At 41.6% G+C, this 22,319-nt stretch overlaps 3 protein-coding genes across 8 annotated transcripts in view; all 3 read right to left on the reverse strand.

The window, feature by feature from the left end:
- Positions 1 to 766: 766 nt before the first annotated feature.
- Positions 767 to 10,441, reverse strand: nr1h5 (nuclear receptor subfamily 1, group H, member 5). The gene is made up of 10 exons (XM_076090515.1): positions 10,345 to 10,441; positions 5,093 to 5,491; positions 4,832 to 4,972; positions 4,598 to 4,722; positions 2,860 to 2,958; positions 2,670 to 2,766; positions 2,055 to 2,171; positions 1,879 to 1,968; positions 1,648 to 1,761; positions 767 to 1,292 (listed from the first exon to the last, which is right to left on the reverse strand). Exons 1-10 carry the CDS (start codon positions 10,439 to 10,441, stop codon positions 1,090 to 1,092), a joined length of 1,482 nt encoding a protein of 493 aa, XP_075946630.1. The 3' UTR covers positions 767 to 1,089.
- A 4,513-nt stretch (positions 10,442 to 14,954) lies between these two features.
- On the reverse strand, positions 14,955 to 19,773 carry slc66a1 (solute carrier family 66 member 1). 3 transcript variants are annotated; one of them, XM_076092702.1, is made up of 8 exons: positions 19,632 to 19,773; positions 18,848 to 19,044; positions 18,600 to 18,729; positions 18,106 to 18,193; positions 17,588 to 17,742; positions 17,386 to 17,478; positions 16,491 to 16,676; positions 14,955 to 15,892 (listed from the first exon to the last, which is right to left on the reverse strand). In XM_076092702.1, exons 2-8 carry the CDS (start codon positions 19,039 to 19,041, stop codon positions 15,806 to 15,808), a joined length of 933 nt encoding a protein of 310 aa, XP_075948817.1. In that variant the 5' UTR covers positions 19,042 to 19,044; positions 19,632 to 19,773; the 3' UTR covers positions 14,955 to 15,805. The 3 variants fall into 3 exon arrangements, with proteins under 3 accessions (XP_075948817.1, XP_075948815.1, XP_075948818.1); XM_076092700.1 differs by having other exon boundaries at positions 18,848 to 19,047; XM_076092703.1 differs by having other exon boundaries at positions 19,676 to 19,771.
- A 1,871-nt stretch (positions 19,774 to 21,644) lies between these two features.
- Positions 21,645 to 22,319, reverse strand: part of trim33 (tripartite motif containing 33) — a 25,914-nt gene continuing 25,239 nt past the window's right edge. For all 4 annotated transcript variants that reach the window (XM_076092707.1, XM_076092706.1, XM_076092705.1 and 1 more), the window contains one exon: positions 21,645 to 22,319. This exon is cut by the window's right edge and continues 106 nt beyond it. In XM_076092707.1, coding sequence (XP_075948822.1) covers positions 22,201 to 22,319 — 119 coding nt within the window. In that variant the 3' untranslated portion in view covers positions 21,645 to 22,200.

A 22,319-nucleotide genomic window follows, 5' to 3' on the forward strand; every position in this document is an offset into this window, starting at 1 on the left:
AAATACTCAGACCATCCCCCACCAACAACCATGCCACGTTCAAAGTCACTTCAATCCCCTTTCTTCCCCATTCTGATGCTCGGTTTGACCTTCAGCCAGTCGTCTTCACCACGTCTAGATGCATTGAGTTGCTGCCATGTGATTGGCTGATTAGCTATTTGTGTTAACAAGCAAATCGAACAGGTGTGCCTAATAAAGTGGCCGGTGCACAGCACAATGAGCTAATTGTTCTTGATATTTGAATTTCTTTTTTTGATCTCTTTTTGGACTATAGAAATATAGTTATTTTGGATAAAGTTGAGTATTAAATCATATTTAAAACAAGTTAAGTGAGGTTTTAAAAAACATTTAGTTTTGTTTGGATTTCACACAAGACCAAACTGCCATTATTCACTGTTGAATATCCAATTTATTGTCGAGAGCTCCAATTTTATCAAATGAGAAAAATATACCGTAAGCTTGTACCTGTATGTTTTAAGAAATATTTAGTCTCAATAGCATTTCCACATTTTGAACATTTTGGAAAACTGCAGTTTTATGTTGTTGATGTTTTTTTAAATCAAAGGTAGTATCAATTCTCATTCTAGTATTAATTTGTATTAATCACTTGAAAAATATTTAAATGCTTTACATCAAGTATTCAGACCATCGGCTTAAAAGCTCAATAACAGCTAACAGGTGTGGTGAAAGTGACATCCACCTTTTCCACTGATGAACTCCAGCTAGCACACAGTCTGCGTTTCATTTTTATTTTAACAATATTCGGCATAGTGAAAAGTATTGTTAGTTGTAAATGTTAGTTGTGACGCCATAACAACAGTTATTAAAAAAAAAAGGCTGATAAAATATATTTTGTCCAAACAAATTACAGCAATCCACAAACACATTTCAGTCCCATCGTAAGCTAAAATTCAATAATGACCGCAGTACTGAATGAACCGAAGTTAACATGGTGGAAGACTGGTGTGTGAGACCAAAGAATCCAACGCTGCTCAGCTCGTACCGGATCATCTAGTCCTTAAATTCAAACATGAAACTCCCCCGACATGATAGTGGTAGTTTTCACCATTTGTGGTGTGTCCTCTTGTGTCAGTGTCCAGGCTGCCGTCTTGTCAGGAGGAGGTAGTTGTGACGAAGGGTTCGTAGCTCTGTCAGTCTACCCAGCAGGCGACCAAACCTCTGCGGTCCCCCTCGCGCAGCTCCAGCCTGGGCCCCGCACACCCTGGACAGCAGGTCCAGGATCAGTTCCTGCATTTTCTCAACGCAGCTGGCTGCCTGCAGGGACGCACGGTCTGTAGAACAGGGACACAGAGTTGTGACGCCTGGATCTGTTTGTTTGTGTTTGTATCCAAACATTGACTGACTCACTTCGCCAAACAATTACTGTTTGACGCAGGTGTCAGACTATGAAAACCCCTGCTACAGAGCAGGTAAGTTACAGAGCCATTCTAAGCCTTGATAAAGTCAGACCCTTTGACACAGACTATAAGTGAATCCTTCGGAGGCGTCATTTTACCATTAAACCCTGCTGAAGAGCTCCAGATGGGTTTATACTGATTATTTACAGAGGAATAGAGCATTTGCGTGTCTTAATTTGAAAGCTGTTTTCTTATTTCTAACCAAATGTACAGATTCCTGGTGTCTGACCTGAGCAGAGCAGAGCTGTCGCAGTGAGCAGGGTGTATTCTGCCTCCGTCACCCGCAGCGTTGCCATGCTGTGGAAGAAGTTGAGCACTGGCCCGAAGAGATCCTCGCTGCCTCCTGTTCACACCAGCAAATAGGAAATTGTTCATTTTTTTAGGAATACCGTGAATTGCTTTTTTTTCACAGCCTGTGAAATGTTTGATATTTGGAGAGTGACTGTATCTCTGGATTCACCTGAATTGACCAGCGGCCTACTGTGGATGTTTTCCTTTGACTCTACGTTTCTCAACCAGTTGTGTGTTGACATACTGAAAATCTGCAGGGCTGATACAAGAGAAAAACAAAGTATGAATCAAACTGAACTAGACTGCTAGTATGACCATTGCAAGTGTGTGTGTCGGTTTATTCACCTGGACTGGGGCTTGTTGGGTTGTGGGAGAACTGCTGTGCTGAGAGCAGGAACATGACCTCCAGCGAAGAGGCGGACAAGAGAGAGCTCTGGTCAGAAAAATCCAGGAGGTCAAAGCCTGTGAGGGGAACATCGTTATTTGTTTGGATATATGTTGTGTTTATTTGATTTTTCATGATGTTCTTTGAGTGACAGCTAGGTTATATCATATAATTTGATGAAGTTCTATTTTGTATTTACTCCCTGGTATGCCTCATCATCACTCGCTAGACACAATGGTGTGACGATGGATGGCAGTACGTACATCTATATCATATTGTAGTTCTGTGTGTCCTTTATTCTACTCGACTATTCATCTTGTAGGTTTTTTTTAATTATAATCATTATGCCATTTGTCTATTTGGAAACCAATTACAACACTTCCCAAGTGAAGTATGCCAACAAGTGTGTCTTTAAAGTCTTTATTTATAAGTGGTATTATCATGTATCACATATGGGATAAACCATTTGAATCCCCTCTCTTTGATCTCATTCACATTTCCTTGTTATTTAAAAACTACTTGTACTTAATTACAGATCACAGATCCTGAAGGTCACATATTCCCATCAGTCTTACCTGGCACTGTCCTGGCAAACTGTAGCAGTCGTTGCAGTTGGGGTGACGCAACATCAGACATGCCTTCCCCTTCATCTATACACGACCACTCAAGCAACTGAGCAGACATACACAGGAAACCATGAAGGGCAATGTAAAAATGGAACTGTTTTTGGAAAAAAACAACCGATGTTTCCCCACTGTGACCTACCCTGCAGTGGTTGCTGTCCTGTGCTTTGTACAGTTGATGGGCCTCCACCATCCTGTCCACCATGTACTTCTGTTCTCGCGTTAAACTGGCAGACAAAGCCTGAGGTAGATGGAAGTTAACATCTGGTTAAACCAGTATAAGGATTATGATATAACTTCCTCATGTAACAACTAAGAGATAGAAAGTACCCTATGATGTTTTTTTATGACATACTATACTATGACTTTTTACATTTTTTGTGACACAATATATGATAATAGTTCAATGACATAATTTATACTATGACTATGACATTTTTGTTTGACAAACTATGACTTTTCATGACATTTTCATCACATTTTATGACATATACTACGACATATTTTACGTCATTACTATACTTGACATTTGGTATGACATATTATACTAGGACTTTTCAGTGACATGTTTTATGACATTTTTGTAACATACTATACAATGACTAAGTTTGGCATAAAATAATGGCAAAGGTCAAGGTGACCGCACATGACCGGGCAGTTTTGGATAAGAAGAGAGCAGTTTACACGCGGGGCTTTTTATTAGTTGTTTGGCTGCGAACAACAAAGATGTCTCTTTCCAAATCGAAAAGGAAAGTGGATGATGAACACAGACAATTTCAAGAAGGATAGACATTGCAGTATTTTTTGTGGAGTTTAATGGAAATGCTACTTTGCCTGATATACAAAGAAAAAGTCTCTGTTTTAAAGGAATACAATCTCAAGCGTCATTACTCAACTAAACACGGAGAACAGTCCAAAGCCTTTTGTGCCTTTTTGGAAGCACGTATCTGTGTGAGAAACTTTTCTCGACTCTGAATTTTAACAAATGCAAGTTCAGGTCCAGGATTAGTGATGCCCATCTTGAAGCTACACTCAGGGTTTCAACTTTGACCTCCATCAGGGCAAAAAAGCCCTGCCTGCTGTCTGGCAGGAAATAGAATAAAGTACAAATGTATTCAGGGATTGCATCTGTTGGTTCAGTGCAATGTTTCAATAAGTAATTTAGAATAATGTAAGGAAAACTTATAATGTAAAAATATATAAAAACTGCTGTTTGTCCGTTTTTTGTTAAGTCTGACGAAAATGTGCTACAAATGGAAATAAAAAAGCTAATTTTCAAAAATATTGCGCTTTCTTGTAGTACTTGCAAGTTAAAGTGGCCCTCCTATGAGATGGCAATACCAGCAGTGGCCCCGAGCCAAATTGAGCTTGAGACCCGTGCTGTAATGTGTAGGATTTAGCTTCTATCTTCATCTTTTTAACCTGTTTTCACTGCTGGGTCAGTTTGACATCCTTTAAACAGATACTGTACTGTAGACCCTTCCACCTGCTTCTCTCCGAAATCACTTTTTTGTTTTTCAAAATATTAGATAATAATCCTTCGGGGAGTGCAGTTAGTGATAGAGTGGACTCCATGGTGGCTCTGACTGCTTGACCGAGCGGGCTTAGTGAAGGGTCAATTAGCACTACATACAAAGTACAGGTGGCACAAGAGGAAAAGTCAAGGGATCACCAAAGTTAGTAGGATTCATCCTCTGGGGACCATGAATGTCATCAAAATGTAATGGCAATCCACGAAACAACTGTTGAGATATTTCAGTCTAGCCCAGAATGGCTCAATCTATAGACCAACACTGCTATCGCTATAGGGCAATGCCACTGGCACGGCTAACAAACCGCCATTTCTCCAGTCAGACTGGCTCGGCCCTGCTTTCTATTACCTGCCCCGGTAGCCTGCTGGTAGAGCTGACCCTCTTGCTGTATGGGTTCTCCTCTTCCTTATGTGCTCTGACTTTACAACCTTTCCTCAGTCGTTTGGACTGGCACTGCACCTCTGTGAGAAGGCCTGAGAAAAAGAAAAAGATGCATTAAATCAGTTAAATGCACATTGTTTAAGTAGGCATTGAATACTCCATTGGATACTTTTAAGTTAAATCACAGTAGAGGTCGCTTACACTCGGCCAGCATTCCCACAGCACGGCACTTCCTCAGCCGACAGTCTTGGCACTTCCTCCTCATGTACATGTCCATCTCACAGCCACCGCCACTCTTACAGTGATACACAGCCTTTTTAGTCACACTACGCCTAAAGAAGCCTACAAGTAGAGAAGCAGAAAGAAGGACCAGGTGAGGCTGAAATATAACCTCTCTAGATTAGCTTGTACATACAGCGATGGAGAAAATCATTTTTTTTTAAATTGGAAAGGGAGAAATACCTTTGCATCCCTCACAGGTAAGAGCATTGTAGTGATACCCTGACGCTTTATCTCCACACACCACACACAGCTCTTCCTGACCCCTGCTCTTCCCACCCGACACCACCCGTGTCCTCCGCCCCAGGGGCAGTCCTACCACTCCGAGCCCCTGAGCCTGGACCCCGCAATGGGGCTCAAGGCTGGGATCACAGGGGGCCTCCAGGCAATGAGGGCTGTAGTGGTACGAAGGATGGCAGGGCTGCGAAGAGGAGGAGGAGGAGGATGGAGAGGAGGTGGAAGAGGGTGGAGAGCCATAGAGGGAGAAAGGCAGGTTGGCGGGGCTGTACTGTTGTTGGCTGCAAGGGAGCAGCTGAAGGTCAGGGTCCTGTAGGGGGTAGCCCAGAGGGTCAGCCAGCATGTCTGGAATAGAAAAAGGTGGAAGTCCAGGGGGAAAAAACCTTTAATAATTGTTTTGGGGGTCAGAGATGTAAGTTTAAAAACTAATGAGTGAACTGTGTTTTCTTTGACAATAGATCCAGATACAAAAGGAAAAGGATCAGAGCAAGAGTATTAAGGCATTTATTTATTTTATTGATCTGACGCATGAGAAATGAATTTGAACTGTTCACTTCTTGGAACTTCCTTTCCACTTCCTGGAAAACAGTGCATCCTCACTGGTGCTCACTTTCTGCCCATTCTATCAAATCAAACTGCTTTTTTCCCCCTGTAACTGACATCCAATTTGTTTAGGATATGGCTGATATTCTATATGTTTTATCATTGTCAACAAACCTCATAGAAAGACATGTACCACCAAGTACTGTCTGTGTGGCTTAAGCCTGACATATGTACTCCTCTGTTCTCCATTGTTGTCCAAAATTAGAAGCACATCAATGTGTCACTGTTGCACCGGGTGACACGTTCCTTCATTAAGTTGAACATGGGCACTGTAGTCAATTTTGAGTCAATCTGACATATTCACCCTGCTGCCGAAAATACTGGAGCACCAAACGTGTATTCATCCCAGCGTCGGAAATACACGAGGGCAAAGGGCAAAACTGCCCTTAAGAAATATCATTTTGCCCCTGATATCACTAGGAGAGGGGCAAAAAATGCCCCCGAACTTTCTAAACGAATAAATAAATGGAGCGCTTCTTAATCAGACCTGTGACTGCGAGACTGCGGTCAACTCAGCAGACACTTACATGTTAGTGCACCTATATGTTGACATTCACGGTAAACTTTAAACGGCACAGATCGGGAGCGAGCGAAGGACTTTGAAAGTTAGCGGAAATATTAACGTGAGACAACATCCGGTTTCTTCAGACGAACATCCGGTTTTCAGAATAAGATGCCAACAAAGTATACATATTGCATAATGGAAATTAGATTAAATGAATTATATTCACATTAAGTATAAAACATGCTACCTGCATCTCGTGAGTTAAAGGGAAAATACACCTAAATTGTGCGTAAAGTGTCTTTATTCTTTGATTTGAGGGTTGCTAATGAATAATACCTGACTGACAGTCAATTAAGATATTTTACTAAGTAAAAACTCTGAACTGAATTTGTACCTTCAAATGGCACATTTTTTAAATTTTTAAGGTGCTATAAAAAAAAAATCTCAAAAATTCCACACAATGACTGATGCATATCAGGAAAACAAAAATATCTTTCTCAATAATTCCATACAATGACTGATGTGTATGTAATCAAGGCATCGTTGACTTAATAATTGTTAATAGTTGTTTAAAAAATGTAATAATAACAATAAATAACCACAAAGAAATAAGAATAAATTGAATATGATTGTCTGATTTATGTTTGTTTTTTGTTCAAAAAATCTAAGAAAACACTTTGAATCTGTAGACTACTGCCTAATAGTCTTATTATTGCCATTTGATGACAATTGCTCATATACTGTAAGCCTAAATAAGTATATTTATTATTTTGAACAAAGGTTAAATGTTATTTCACAAGTTTCAAAAAGTGCCCCCAATTCTTTGAATTGGCAAAAATTGCCCCCTAAAAAATATGTAAATTTCCTACCCTGATTCATCCACAGTTAAAAATAGTCCCCAACAAATGCCCTATTTACTCCTGTTTGAGTAACATTGTCTAAAAACTACAGTGACCAGCAGTTTTCGAAAATGACTGAGCTTTTTGAAAATATAAAACAGTTTATTTGTGACTGGCTGTCAATGAGATAAATTGAGTAAATTGACTATTACCAAATGTATCCTTTAAGGATGAATGTGTTAACATGTACACTAGTGCAATAGCAAGAACAGAAACATGAATGACCATTATAGGAACACTATTAGGCTGTTACAAAGTCAAAGAGCGTCATAGGAATGTGGTCTTACGTGACTCGTGTGACTGCTTTTATGGTTCTTGGGGGATATAATAAAAAGCTGAGATTGAGGCCTTGTGAATTTGCTGAAACAGGATGCAGCTGAGAGCTCCCAGTGCCATCAAGGAGTTTTTGATCCCCGTTTCTGGATGCCTCATTCAGTCTGTAATGGCCGTTCCGTGTTGTGACGGGCTGAGACGTCTCTGAGCGTGTATCAGCAGCTTGTGTTTTGCAAGTCCCGTCTCCTTTGAGAAAACATGTGTGACCACTGACAGCCTCTGAAAGAACAGCTGGACCAGCACGACTGGGACTGCTGTGGGATCTTTAATGCGCTGATTAAACGTAGAGCCCACCCAACTGGCAGGAGTCTCAGGACTGCTGGAGATGGAAATTTAAAGGGTAAAACACGTTGCATGAAGATGGGGGCTAAAAACAATCGGATTATATGGAAAATGTGTCTTCGTTAGTTAGTTGAGAGGATCAGTGCCACACGGTAAATATAAGAAAGTGGTATCAATCTTCTTATCCTGAAGTCACAGCATTCTTACAAAATACACTTCCCATGTCACCTGCTCATCACCTCATTATCTCATCACCTTTAAAGAACTGGAACATTTCTCCCTCTCACTTTCTCTCCAAGACTTGTTCTAACTCCGTGTTGAGGACACAGCCAGTCCTGCACTCTCTGCAATCCATCCAAGTCCAAAGGGAATGGTACGGTCTGGTACTTTTAATACTTTGCCACTGCGACTATTTATCAGTCATCAGTCTTCAACCTTTTGGACCCCAGACATTTCCTGGAGGTTTTCATGACAAATGACAAAGTAGATGTAGAAAACTGGTGCATTAAGTTGATTGACACCCTTGATTGAGTAAATATCAGAATCATCACTGATTAACCCGTCCTCACTCCATCCTTTTGTCCTCTTTCGTTCTCTCTCCAGATGTTTCCTGTCTTCACCAGACTGTGGCGGGGGGGGGGGGGGTGGGGGTCCTTGCTTTCTCTGCATGTGACAGCGCTGTGGTTCGCACTGTTTGTAAACCATTTGAACACTGTCTAAACACTCCTCAGCCTCCCTTCCATCCCACGCACTAGGGAGCCAAACAACCCCAGCAAACTACCCCCCATAGCTGCGCCTCCACCGTCGTCCTCCCCCTGCTCCTGAGGGCAGGAGGGGAGACAACAGGGGGAATACATGTCAGTATAAATAGATCCTCCGATGCACACTCAGCCTCCCTGCGTGCTGTGAATGCATCGAGCTGGCTGAAACTCCTCAAGAACAATTTTTTTCATGTCAGCGAGTTCTCAGAGGCGGTAAATAAACGCTCATTTCATTCATCAACTGTGAAAGTTCAGTCACATCCTTGTTTTATAACAATATAATGTATGAGTTACTTACTCAAAGGCGCACAATATGGAATTCAGAGCATATCTATTGCCTGCTCACGGCCCTCAACAAAGAGCGGCTAGCAGCTAACATGCTGACAGCATGAATAGTACAAAGAACAGTATGAGTGCTGACTGAGCCAGCAGGGTTGGGCTGCACGGTGGTGTGGTGGCCCCTCTTGCCTCACAGCAAGAGGGGATAGGGTTTGATACCCGGGCTGGCCGGGCCTTCTGTGTGGAAGCGTGGGTTCTCCGGCTTCCTCCCACAGTCCAAAGAACTGCAGCTAAGGTAAACTGATCACTCTAAATTGCCCGTAGGTGTGTGTCTGTCTCTATGTGTCAGACCTGGCGACCTGTCCAGGATGTACCCTGCCTTCGCCCAGCTGTGATCGGCTCCAGCCCCCCGCGGCCCTGAACAGGATGAGCACTTAAAGATAATAATTGAATAATGCTACTCTTCCCTGACGACACCGTGGGCCTTGACATTGTTTTCAGTTGTAACCGACATATGAGTGCAGTGCAAAGCTGCGGCCGTTAGCCAGCTAGTGGGGCGCAACAGAGAGAATCACATGCACTAAAATGCACGGGCGGCCATGTAAACAAAGCAGAAACTCGGATTGCAACACACAGAGAGGAAGAGTGACTTCAGTCTCTGCTCAGGTAGACATTACTACGTTATTAGTTGTTTGCTGCTATATTAATGCACTGAATTTCAAATTTAGCACCTTTAAAGGATCCATACATAACTTTTGTTAAACACCAGTGATGAATATGGGATATTGTTAAATGTATTATATAATGAATATATAATGAAAAGGGTCAAAAATAGTGCATAAATAAACTTGAGTAGACTTTATTTGATGTGACAGCAGTCTAGAGGGCCTGTCCTGCAGAGCTCCCTTACATTTTGGTGTCACTTCAGAGGGTCAATTCATCCATATTACAGAAAACAAACAAACAAACATGCTTTCTTTCTTAACACTGATAGTATCTATATTGTCAAAGCTGAAGGCACCACAAAGGAAATGCATTTATTATATATTTATATATAAATATATTATTTTCTTTATTCCATCAATTGTATTGGGATGGAGTCTGAAATCTTAGAAGTGAATATCTAAAACGTGAAGAAATTCAACCAAAACTATCTGCAGTAAGTGAGACAATTTGTTTTCCTAATTTGGATGAAGAAACTCTTTACAACAGCGGAAAAAACAGTTGATAGCGCAGATTAGAAATAAACCAGGAACCAATAACGCTATACCACCACATTTGACTAAATTTACCATTGACTGATAACACTGGAAATACTTTGCAACTAAAATATCTCCACACATTCAAATCACATAAGACATTGATACTCGTGTCTGAATATCGAGTCTTTCCTCTTCCTGGTGTTAAATGTATTGGTATCAATTTTCAACAGTCCAACTAAGACATCATTCATTCTATCTTCAGTGCTTTATCTATTATTATAAGAAATGATATAAAGAAAAGAAAGTCAGAAGAGACGTGTCAGTGTGGACTCACCGTAATACTGGAGCTGCTCCGTTGAGCAGTAACCATCCGAGGCAGAGAAAAACCCCCCTGCCGAAAAGCTCATCTCCAACTCAGTCCACTCTCTCATCTGGACAGAAAATCCTCTCTCCAGCTAGTAATACGGGATCTATCTTCACACACACACACACACACACTTGCAAAGACATAAACACACACACAGACAATTACTCAGAGGATTCACAAAGATATGAAGGATCTGGGAAGTGCGGAGACATTCCTCTATCCCCAGGTCTCTTAACTGTAGAGGCTGATATCCCAGCCTATTTTTAAAAAACAGAGGATGAGTGCAGCTGGCTCTTGGTCTGTGGTGGATGATGTGCTGGAGGAGGTCTTAATCGTCCCCGGGGGATAGACGAAAGGGAAAGTGAGGACACCCAGGAAGGACAGGGATGTGACTGGGGTCCAAACAGCTGGACCTGGCCGGGGACTTCACAGATCGACGGCAGGGAGGGATGGATGGAGGGAAAGATGGAGACTTTATCCCACAGAGTGAAGGACACCCAACACTCATTGAGTGTACCCGTTAAAGTTATTTGGGGGGGGGGGAGTTTTTCCTCTTCCGATGTGAGGGTCCCGGGACAGAGAATGTCGTATGTGTACAGATTGTAAAGCCCTCTGAGGCAAATTTGGGATTTTGGGCGATACTAAATAAATTGAATTGAATTGAAATTGAAATTGAAAATTGAATGTGTGTCTGTGTGTGTATGTGTGTGTGTGTGTGTGTGTGTGTGTGTGTGTGTGTGTGTGTGTGTGTGTGTGTGTGTGTGTGTGTGTTGAGGTTTGGTCTGAATGGATGTATCCCAGAGGGCAACAGCTGGGCTCGAAAAAATGAATTATTTTCCTCAGTTTAATCTGATGAGTCGAATAAAGTAATTACCATCATTAAATCAATTGTTAAAAGTTTTTTTCGTGGACTAAATACTGCTTGTGAAGCTTGCTACAGTGTGTTTGTCTGTCTGTCCGTCCATGTTTGTCCTCCAAGCCTTTGGGAGTGTGTTTACTTTGCTTTTGTTTACCGCTGTTCTGTTTGTGCTGCAGTTAATATTGGACAGCAGTTAGATTTAAAGGGGCTCTGGGACCTCCTCCTCCCCCACAGACAGTTAACCAGGCCGGGGCAGAGCAAAATGAGACGAGGCCTGAACCGCCCAGTGGAGACAGAGGAGTGACCTCAACACTGGCCTGTAAATCTCTGAGCAGGGCCGTTTGACATGCAGCATGCTTACTGGGGATTAACGGCGTCCTCCCACCCGCATATCATCCCTCTCACTGGCTCATTATGGGAACCAGGACTGATTGGTGGATAGCAGAGGGTTCGTCAGTAATGCTCACTGGAGCGATCGCGATCGATCTCAGTGACAAATGACATAGGAATTTGGGCGCCAGCTACACAGTGACTTTCCTTTGAAGATTGTGTCCAAAGGGTAAATCTGTACACATGTGACCACAGTCCACGATGACAAACAGTTTTGAGATAAATTGTACTCAAGGGAAAACCACAAACTAATAGAGCACAAATGAATGTCATAGACCTACAATAACAGTCCAACTGCCAGAAACAGTTGCATTCAACACCACAAGCCTTTAAATGGTGAAAACATTAGACTAATAACTACATTGATGGTATTACTTTGAAGGTTTTATGGTTAGATAAAGGTCACGGAGAACAGCATCATAGAAGCATTGACATATACTTCATTGATATGATATTGTCATTCTGTTTCTCCATATTGTAATTCTACAATACAATATTTCTGTCTATTCTATATACTGTATACGGCAGTGATTTGAGCTGAATGTTAACATCGGCTTGATAGCCAAACATGCTAACAATGAAAATATTAACAAGCTTTAGTTTAGCAGGTATATCATCTTCTCCATCTTTGATGCCGTGTTAGCGTGCTAACATTCTCTAATTAGCACTAAACAGTACAGCTGAGGCTGATGAGTTTTGCAGGGATTATTGGGCAATTTAATTATCTGACCTGTTGATGATACTAGAGGGAAAGTCAGCGGACCACCAAAGTTCTTACAACTCATCCCAGTTTCATGGCAATCTATCCATTAGTTGTTGAGATATTTGACTTAAACCCACAAACGTCAACCTCACGGTGGGGCTAGAAGAAAAGTCAGGGGATCACGAAAGTCAGTAGGATTTATCCACTGGGAACCTTGAAAGTTTCTACTAAATGTCATGTCAAATAGTTCACTTTATTCTAATTCAAGCCAACTTGTTTGATCTTCACTCAGGCATCATTTCCTTGACATTACTACAATAATCTAGAGAGATGCATGACTCCATTGCAAAAGAAGAGGTGGTCTGTTGTGTTTTCCTCCATTAATATCAGTGTGTCATGGCAAAACAAGCATCAGCCATTCCTCCAACTGTCTCTGACCTCTGAGGCAGCAGCAGTGCTCAGAGTGACACTGAACGATGGGGACAACATCTGAGAGCGTGCAAATGTCGCCATGGATCTTCAGGAGGTGTCACACTGTTGGACACATTGTTGGACACGGGCCTGACGACGAGGGCTCGCCCCATGGGAGATGAGAATCACGAAAGAAGAGGGAGAGTGTGGGGGGGGGGGGGGGGGGGGACTTTAAGGGCAAGTTCATATCATGCACGGATAGTTTAAATTGGACTCTGGCGTGTTCCCTGAATTAGGTTGTGTTCTGTGAACCAACTAACTGTACCAAAATGATGAGATGAGCGCCAGAGAAACAAGGGCAAGGTCTAGCATTTCAATGTAAACTTAAACAAAGCAAACTGAAAATGACAAAGAAGTCAACTTTTCCTCAAACTAAGTGATGGCATGTGCATGTGCAAACCTCCTGAACTCATTAGTCCTGAATCACTCACAGTACAAGCCCTGAGATAAATTCAGCACATCGTAAATCCTGTTCAGGACGTCTCCTCCATGCCGCCAGCTCCTCTTTATCGGAGAGCTGCTGGCTGGTAGCTGCAGCTCGATAATGGTTGGGACTGTTTACTGATCCTCGCAGGAAACTGACACTTACATTAAAGTGGCCTTGGGTTCGTGAGTAAAGTTCACAGCTTATGTTTGAGCATATGTGAGTGAGTGTGGTTGGGGGTTTACTTGGCTATCAAGGGAAGGAATGTTAAATGTAAAATATCAGTTGTCACAACTAAAATGATTTGTTTGAAACCATTTCATATGATCTGTTGAGGTCACTACGTATTCTATGCTTAAGCATGCTGGATATATAAAATAAATACATTAAATTCCTCATAAAATTCCGCAGAAAAATGACAAATGTAAATGTCAAAAACTCCCTTTTTTTAAACCCTTATAGACGAGACTGATTCAGACTGCAGGATAGTAACGTGCTGCTCTTTAGGTCAAAGATCTGTGCGTTGGCCTATGAACAATTCTGTTAATGTTGCAGTTGTGTTAGTTAGGAGCAGAGGTGGTGGACTCACCGCTGATGGTGGGAACCTTCCTGTTGCACCGAGCGTCCCGACGTCCTCTCCCTTTGTCCAACTAACTAACTTTTTGTAATGTTGACTTCAGCCCAGCCTCCATCCTTACACACACACACACACACACAATCGCACACACATATATAATCACACAGAGTAAACAGACTGGTGCTCTTGATGTGTGTTTTAGCTGGACGTGCGGAAACCTGACCAAAGATCTTCTTTTCCTGTAAATGTTCTCTTGCAGGACAGAAGTCTGTCAGTGAGGAGGATACATTATTTATAAACCTTTTATGGGGAATATTTGAGGGAAACATGAAAAGTGAAACTGGACAACAATAGCATTCAGAGGTAAAGTGTAGGGTGTCTGACATGGTAAATTAGATATATTTTCAACACTATCCTAAATTTACCATAAAATCCCCCAGCATGGGGCCTTTTGGTTGGACTAGGGATTTAAACTGGCAACCTCTCCGAGTCACAAGGGACCCCGTTCCTGCACTACTTGTAGCAACTGGAATCATCTCATTAACAAATTCCCAGTATGGAGTGTTTATAAACAGCCTCTTGTTCATCCTTGTGATGGATGGATGTTCCCTATCACTGTTCTTCCTGCTAACTCTCCAACCCACTCAGCAATCTCTCTGCCACTGTTTCACAACCCTCCACCCCAAAATACACACACACACACACACACACACACACACAAACTCTGAAGCCAAGATAGTTTCTGTACTGACCTTGCTTTCTTGGTGGGTGGGCCCTTACTGGTTGACTATGCGTGATTGCATTATGTTTGATAGCGGGGGAAAGTGTGTGCATGCGTGGGTGTTATGAGGGAGGAGGGAGCAACTGAGAGGCCAGTGTGAATCTGCTAATGACGAAAAAAAACACGGCTGTCAAGGCCTCCCAGGAGCAGGTCGAACACAGTCAGCAGGGGTTGAGGTTAGCAAAGGCAAAGGGGTAAAGGTCTACATCAAGGCCAAGAGCAGGCCTTGACCTCTGCTGGGCTGAAAAAAGTGGGAGGTGAAGAGAGCAAACTGTAGGGGAGGAAGCGACCCCAGAGTGTTTTTCTTCTCAAGAGCAGAGTTTCTTTAATTCGTAGAGAAAAAAAAAAAAAAATCAGCCCAGAATCAAAAAGAACAGAGAAAATTACTTATTTATTGTTTAATCTTTACAGTACACTGACCTACTGATATAGTCAATATTTCTCAAAGTACAAAACTAACTTTTGTTGTGCAAAACAGTGAGAATGACGCAACGAACATGTGTAAATGAAACACAGTAGTGTGTTGTTACTTTTATCACCAGTGCAAACAAAAGTGTCTGCATTTTCAAATCACTACAAATACAAAATCACTACAAATAAAAAATATATCAAAAATTAACAAAAAAAAACAATTCTCAAAACTGTGATTAAAGCACTTGGTGTAAACATCAATTCAAAATTGACTAAATAGAATTTACATTTGGAAATGTTTTGCAAAACATTTCTTCTTTTGCGGTCAGACACGTCACTGCAACAGGATGAAACTGGGCTTCATGCAGCGGTTAAGTGTCAACGCCGTCAAAGTGTTTGGCAACTGAAAAACACCAGAATACTCAGAGAAACCCCGGTGTGGTCTGGTCACCCCCGGCCAGCAGAATTCTGACATCTAGATTAGGTCTGAAATCAAATTGAGGTTGTGACCTAAAATCAGGAGGAGTTTCTAATCCATGTGCGACACCTGAAAACCTTCAATCGTCCCTTTAAAAACTCGAACATTAAGAGAATCGTCAATCACATCACTGCAGCTGAACTCCAGGGGAAGGACTTCATCTGCCACAGTACTTTTGCAGATAAAAACAAAGTGTAAACATGAAAAGAGCATAATAAATTACACAATCAAGTCTCACTAAAATGTTCTTTCATCCCGATCCTGTTGGAAGTGATGATTTTGAGGATTCACTGGAAGCGAGTGTCCGTTCGTGTTCCACCAGTACACTCTCGGCTTAGCTCCCAATAAGAGGCGTCGTCTCACCGCGGCCGCCGTCCACCTCCAACTTAGCTTTGCGGTAAATTAAGAACTGGATGCAGATCTGAACCACAACGTTAAGGAAATCTATAGAAATCCTGGGAAAGTGTCTTTTTTTTTAATTTAGCTAGAAACACAAACAACAATGACAAACTTGAGATCATATTTAACCATAAAGTGATGAAATAAATACATGAAGTGACCATTATTTATGGTGTTACAAATATATTTTACTGAATACCAGACTCCTTTACATCGGATGTACAGGATTGGATTCCCCAAGAGCTCATCATCAAGTCACATGTTTCTACCTCTTCTATAATATTCATTGAAAACGAAAGCAGCAAGCCACTGCACGCACACTCAAGTCCACCACTTTAGTGGGGTGCAAAGAAGCACAAGGCCTCCAGGAGGCACTAGTGCAGCTTCTACAGCCTTGTTTCTTTGCTTGTGACAAGCTAATTTCCCTGCGAGTGCTTCGACCTTTGATACTGCATATTGTATTTCAAGACACACAGTCACGAGACACAAACCCATCTGATTAAGTGTCCCCTCTTCCAGCTCAGCACTGCCTAAAATGTAGCATGTACGTGGGATAAATAGAGAGCCCAGAGGCCCGGCAACGACGGCTCATGCTTTCCAGTAATTCTTTAAAAGGATACAATGAGGTCTAAGGAGAGGGTGCCGAGGCTTCCGATGAGCCAGGGCAAGTGATGGATCATGTAGCTTTTTTCGCCCTGGCCCTCATCAGGGTTCTTCAGCAGGACACTCAGGCCGTATGTAGAGTTTCCCAGGATGACCAGCGCAAACAGGAAGAAAGACACCCCCTCTGTCGACTTCCTCTTGAACTGTGGGGAGAAGTGAGGGGGGGGGGGGGGGGGGGGGGAAGACCACAAACCTTTATTTTTTTTAAGGAATAGAGGATGGTATACACAGCCACCACACATTGTCCACCAGAGTGATGTGTGCAGATTGCAGAGGCAATCATCCGAGCTCTCCGAGCATCACATTCACAGGCGTTTCTGACTGCTCAGCTTTCAGCTACATTTAATCTCGTCTCTTTCACTTCGATATACATTTTTCATCTGGTGCAGATTCAAACATACATCAAAACACAACTTTTAATGCATTCACAGCTGTTTTTTGTCCATGATTATCATTTCACATGCATTTCTACATATCTTATTTATCTTTACCTATCACTTTAAATTTGGAAATATTTTATGAATGTTACTTATTGGGTACCCGTGGATACCTGACCCAATATGAGACTCCTCTAATTTTATTGTTTAGAACTTGTTGTATTGGAAGTACTTTAACCAACATTAGTGTAAGAAGAAAATACATGCAATTACAAAAATAGAAACAACATTTGAAAGTGCAAAATATACAGTGATGCTGAAGTAATATTATGAGGATACTTACTCTAATTATTATTATCAGCCATTTGTTTTTAGTGTTAGCATAAGTATTAGTATCAGCTAACGTCTACAGTATGCAGCCACTATTACAAAGGAATTAACACATGTGCAGCAGGAAGCACTTTGTCATACTCACATTAGTGTACATCTGGGGAAGTCTGGAAAAGAGGTAGAGGACTGACGACACTGAGCCGATGGAGAATCCAATAATTTCTTTAGTGGTAAAAGTCTGAAGCGACAGAGAGGCAGACACAACAACATTAGACCACAAATAAAAAGCCAGACAAAATGAATTGACCCCCCCTCTGGTCCCTAATAAACAAATGAATATGACTCACCTTGATGTGACTAACATCGGAGGTTGAGAGCAAGGCGCGACCTCTGAACCCAGAAGGAACAACTTCATGTTGGGCACCTAATCCAGGGAGGGGGGCGAGGCCTGTGGTGAAGCCCAGGACACAGGCTACACCCACCACGTGCAAAACCCTCCTGCCTGGGGAAGAGACAACACCTGGGTTCAGCATCAATACCGGGAAAGACATCGAAGCACATTCCTCCAGACAAGGGTCAGAGTTCACCAGCAGTGGAACAAACGCAGCGACATGAGGCATGTGATGACATAACCGGGTACAGTGATCACCCTCTTCCTCTGTCTGGACTAGTGTTGGATCATTGTTCCTCAGCACTGATATGAGATGCTTGTTCATTAGGCAGCTAAGTCAGATAAAAACTGATCTTAGAAATAAGCAGTGCCTTAGTAGTGGCTGAATCAAGAAATCAACTAAACAAGGATGCGGTTATTATATTGTGCATTTGTAAACAAAAAAATGAGTAGTGAAAGAAAAAAACCACTCACTGTCTAACATCTTGTTCCATATCTTGTAGTACAAGTACATGCCCAGCATCGCCATGTCAGCAATAACATAGTAAACGGCTGTATACGTCTGGATGACAAGGAGAAAGACACAAGTTGTGAAAAAAACATTTTTTCTTTCACACAAATAGTCAATATAATTCAATACACTTAAAAAAATCTATTGTTGTCAATATTTTACATGAATAGTCAAGTAATTAATTAGTCAATTACCAGAAAAATTATCAATAAGAATTTGAATAATCAATTACTCAATCAAGTCCCTGATCAAGGCACAAACAATAATTAGCAGATAACGGCTCTAAAAATGGGACAATTTATTCGTTTTTTTGTGTCATAACATTATTTATTTTTTTAAAGTCATAATTTTGTTTCTTTGAATGAAAAAGAAAATCTCAATCATTTTTTAATTTCGGGTTTTCATGACATTTTATAGACCAAAAACAATGATTTATAGAAAAACCACAACAAGTCACCTGAAGCGGAAGCTGGTCCGCCAAGAAGGAGCCCACCAGGTTACAGGTGTCACCTCCCAACCACAGCAGCAGGAACCAAATAGAGAGGGCACTGTCCATGTTCCCCGTTTTACACGAGCTGTAGTACTGTCTGCAATCACAACCAACAGTCACAAGTACACATTATGATCAGATGACACACCAACAGTCACAATTACACATTATGATCAGATGAGAGAGCACTTCCTCTGAGAGGCACAAACACTTACGGAAGTGAAGACACCATGAAGCAGAGGATGGACAGGAGGCCCAGGTAAACGCTGGCCATGTCCCTCGCATCCTGGGCACATTCCCCAAACCCTTCCCAGACCCATTTGGACCCGTTGGGGCAAAGGGAGGTTAAGTTTCCTTCTTGAGTGGTCAATCCAAAGGCACCGCGCGTGAGGACTCCGTCTATCCTCATAGTCTGCTGGAGAGAAAGAGGTCTGTGTTTATTAAAAACACATAACATCCTTTTTCCACGTCTTCAGTTCTCGCTAACAGGTTACATCGCCAGCCTACAAAAAAACATATTTACACGATGCTTCCTAGACAGCATAACACAGGAACATGTAGCCACTGATCTAACCATATGGCACAGATGTAGAGTTGTCGGAGCGTCAACACGGGCTTGAATCAGCCATAAACAAAACAGCAAGGAGAACAACACAGCCCAGGACTTAACACCGGTGTCCAGTTAACGCGGTCGCAACTGGGTCAAAGTCTGTTGAGCAACTAAAAACATCCAAACAGTCCGGTTATCCACATTCTTCTGTTAGCTGATTAGAACAACACAGCGGAATGAAGTGTTGCTGTGTGTCTTCATTCATGCATCGCTCAACTACAGAAAACATACTTGTTTCTGTTTGTTTCACACAAAATGCGCTGATCAGAAACCACAGAATAACGTTAAATCAAATGAATTGTTAGCCACTTAGCTAACGTTAGGTAGTAACTTAAACTACCGACGAATAGACAGTTGGATTTTGCCTGACGGCTTTACGTCATAATTACCGAAGAATGACCGGATGGAAATGAGTAAAGCAGATGTCTCTTGCCTGTGTGGCCGCTGACTTTCCGACAGAGTCCTTAACTGAACAACAACTTTTCCGACACTGTGGAAACAACACGGAAGCAGGCAGATAAACCAGCTGGGCCTGCGTCCGCGAGCTGATTGGTCGGTGGGTTGAAGCGTCACTGCAGGCACATCGAGGAACTGGCACGTGACTTGAGATCGGGCTCCAAGAATGTACATTTCGTCAATTTAATAAGATTATCCCTCGCCGAGGATTGTACATGTGTGCCAGACATCCCTCCATGTTGTCAATACTACATTTGAACACATTGTTTTTTTCAGTTTTTTGCATCAGATTGTTTTGATGCCTCAATTGATCCACAGTCATCATAAAATGATGTTTTTTGGAAAAACAAAACGTCTGTAATTGATCGTAGAGCTCTCGATAACGGATTCCTTTCTCCTTATGGATTTGTTATGATTTGAAGGTTGATGAACTAACATTATTCTGATTAAAGTTCAGGATCAATATCAGTGTATAACATTCCCTGGTAGAGACTGTTATAGACGATTGTAAAATAATGTGTTAAGGCTGTGGAACAAGGCAGCGGAACGCTGTCATGTTATTGTTACATATCGATGGCCGAAGAGCAAAACCTGTATCTGAAAAATGCACTTTTTTGAGAAAACATTCTTGCAGAATGCTATTTGTTAAGGATACCCAATACACAATACACTGTTTTTGGACTATATTATTATGTGTTAACAATACCGACTAGGTATTAGTGCCTCTCAAAGTGCAGATAGGAGGTTTTCTTCTTAGAAAATAGGCAGATAGGAGGTTTTGCGATTTGGCCATCGATATGTAGAAGAACCGGAACAAACAGTTTGATGTTCCAGAGCTCACACATTTCACACACTCTCATCACATATCTACGAGCTTCGTCAAATTAGATTATTTATCTCCACATGGTAATTCAGTCATTAGCCCCGAGGCCTGCTACATTCTTCAACTAACTTTGCATTTTAGTATGTAGCTGCCAAAAATACACCTATAGGTGATTATATAATATTACCAGGTCCACGTGAGTAAATCCTGAGTAAAGCGGGCTTGTATGCAAATGATCTCTCAGTGAACTTTGGATTTATCAGTGGCCGTTCTTCTCATTTTGTTAAATGTTACGATGATGAGATGGATAATTATCGTTATCGCAAAAGAGGCTACTTTTAAATCGAAACTAATTGTCCTGGTTAATCGTGTTTGAGATGAGCAATCAGTTGTCAAGAGAAAAACATCCTACCACGAAGATACGAGCAAACCCGATATCCGACTGCGTTTGAAAAATACACGAGGGGATTTGTTCCAGAGCTACTTGGGAAAATGTTCAAGATGTTGAAAGGTGGTCAGCAGACTCTCTGCCAGACTGAGGACTCAGCACCATACACGCTGATGTCAGCTCGTGCGTGTATATTTTGAGGACTGCAGCAATAAAGCAAGTTCCCACTGTCATCGCGTGCTTCTAGTAATGTGACTTCAACCTCTGGTTCAGTTTATTGTGTCAAAGTGCTCGTAACGACAGTAAGAGGGGACTGAATCTTGCATGCATTAGCCGAGGCTGCGATATTGTTTATGGAGTCAACTTGACTTCTTCTTGGCATTACAGCATTTTGATGTTTTAATGCACTATGTAAAGTTCACCATTTAAATCACTTTATATTGCATTGGTTTAGGACATGTACTTTCAAAATAAGTATAGCACATAATGTTACCATGTGTACTTTTCAAAGTAAGGGCGACACTTTCTGTAAAGAGATGCAGCTGTTAAATGTGTACGCACCACAATTGAAATAACAGACATTTTGAATGCAGGAATCTTGAATCCTGGGCAAATTTAACCAAAATGGCTAAATACCAAGGATGTGTGGAAATAGGTTTTGTTTTTTGTAATTTTTGGTGAACTGCTCCTTTTAAGAGCTCGCTGGCAATCCCGAAACCTACTCAACGCCACACATTTTCTTTAATATATTTCAAGAACAGGTTTTATTGATGACGCAACCAAACATCTATACCGTAGGAATACCTTCAGTGGGCTAGATTCTCTTATTTACACAATGCTTCCACAAAGTAATACAAATACTTGGTTTCATGTCAAAGTATAGATATAATACATTAAGAACTGGCAATGGAGGAATCGAACGTTTTATAAAGCAACCGTCACAACAAATCTACCAATGAAAATGGATGATAGAAAAGAAAAAGAGCAATCATTAACTTAACTACTGCAAAACAAGTCCTACATCAAAAATCTGTACAGGCGGGTTCTTGAGTGTCCATGAAATAAGGAGGAAATGCAGCTCTTCTATGTTTCTGTCTTTAAGAGTTCTGTTGAAGGCAGATGTTTATTAATGTAGTCGACAGTTGTTCTTCCCAAGGCGAGGATGAGATAACCCAAAGCAGTTTGTACAGTGAATCTTGTCGTTTTTTGTCTGCTGCCTCAAACAAAAGAGAAGTGTAGAATTTGAAGAAGACAGTCTTTACACTTCTCTTGTTTCTTCTGTGAATGGTTCTCACTTGATGTGGACCACTTTCTCGTCTGTTTTTAACCGTTTGCGTCTGGGCTGTATGAAGTAGTCCTCAGAGTCGTCCGTGTCGCCATCGTCCATCTTTTCCGGGCAATCGATGTCGG

Source organism: Anarhichas minor, unplaced genomic scaffold (assembly GCF_050575085.1).
Source record: "Anarhichas minor isolate MPS153535 unplaced genomic scaffold, ASM5057508v1 ptg000003l, whole genome shotgun sequence".
In the NCBI taxonomy this organism is placed as follows: Eukaryota; Metazoa; Chordata; class Actinopteri; order Perciformes; family Anarhichadidae; genus Anarhichas; species Anarhichas minor.

Excerpts from the sequence above, each read along its gene's own strand:
- nr1h5 (XM_076090515.1), bottom strand. The coding sequence starts at position 10,441 with ATGAGAGAGTGGACTGAGTTGGAGATGAGCTTTTCGGCAGGGGGGTTT. Across the intron at positions 4,973-5,092 it reads TACCTGTGAGGGATGCAAAG|GCTTCTTTAGGCGTAGTGTG; the intron begins GTATTTCTCCCT and ends CTCTACTTGTAG. Across the intron at positions 4,723-4,831 it reads TGTGGGAATGCTGGCCGAGT|GCCTTCTCACAGAGGTGCAG; the intron begins GTAAGCGACCTC and ends TCTTTTTCTCAG.
- slc66a1 (XM_076092702.1), bottom strand. The coding sequence starts at position 19,041 with ATGAGGATAGACGGAGTCCTCACGCGCGGTGCCTTTGGATTGACCACT. Across the intron at positions 17,743-18,105 it reads ATGGAACAAGATGTTAGACA|GCAGGAGGGTTTTGCACGTG; the intron begins GTGAGTGGTTTT and ends TCTCTTCCCCAG. Across the intron at positions 16,677-17,385 it reads TTCCCCAGATGTACACTAAT|TTCAAGAGGAAGTCGACAGA; the intron begins GTGAGTATGACA and ends TTCTCCCCACAG.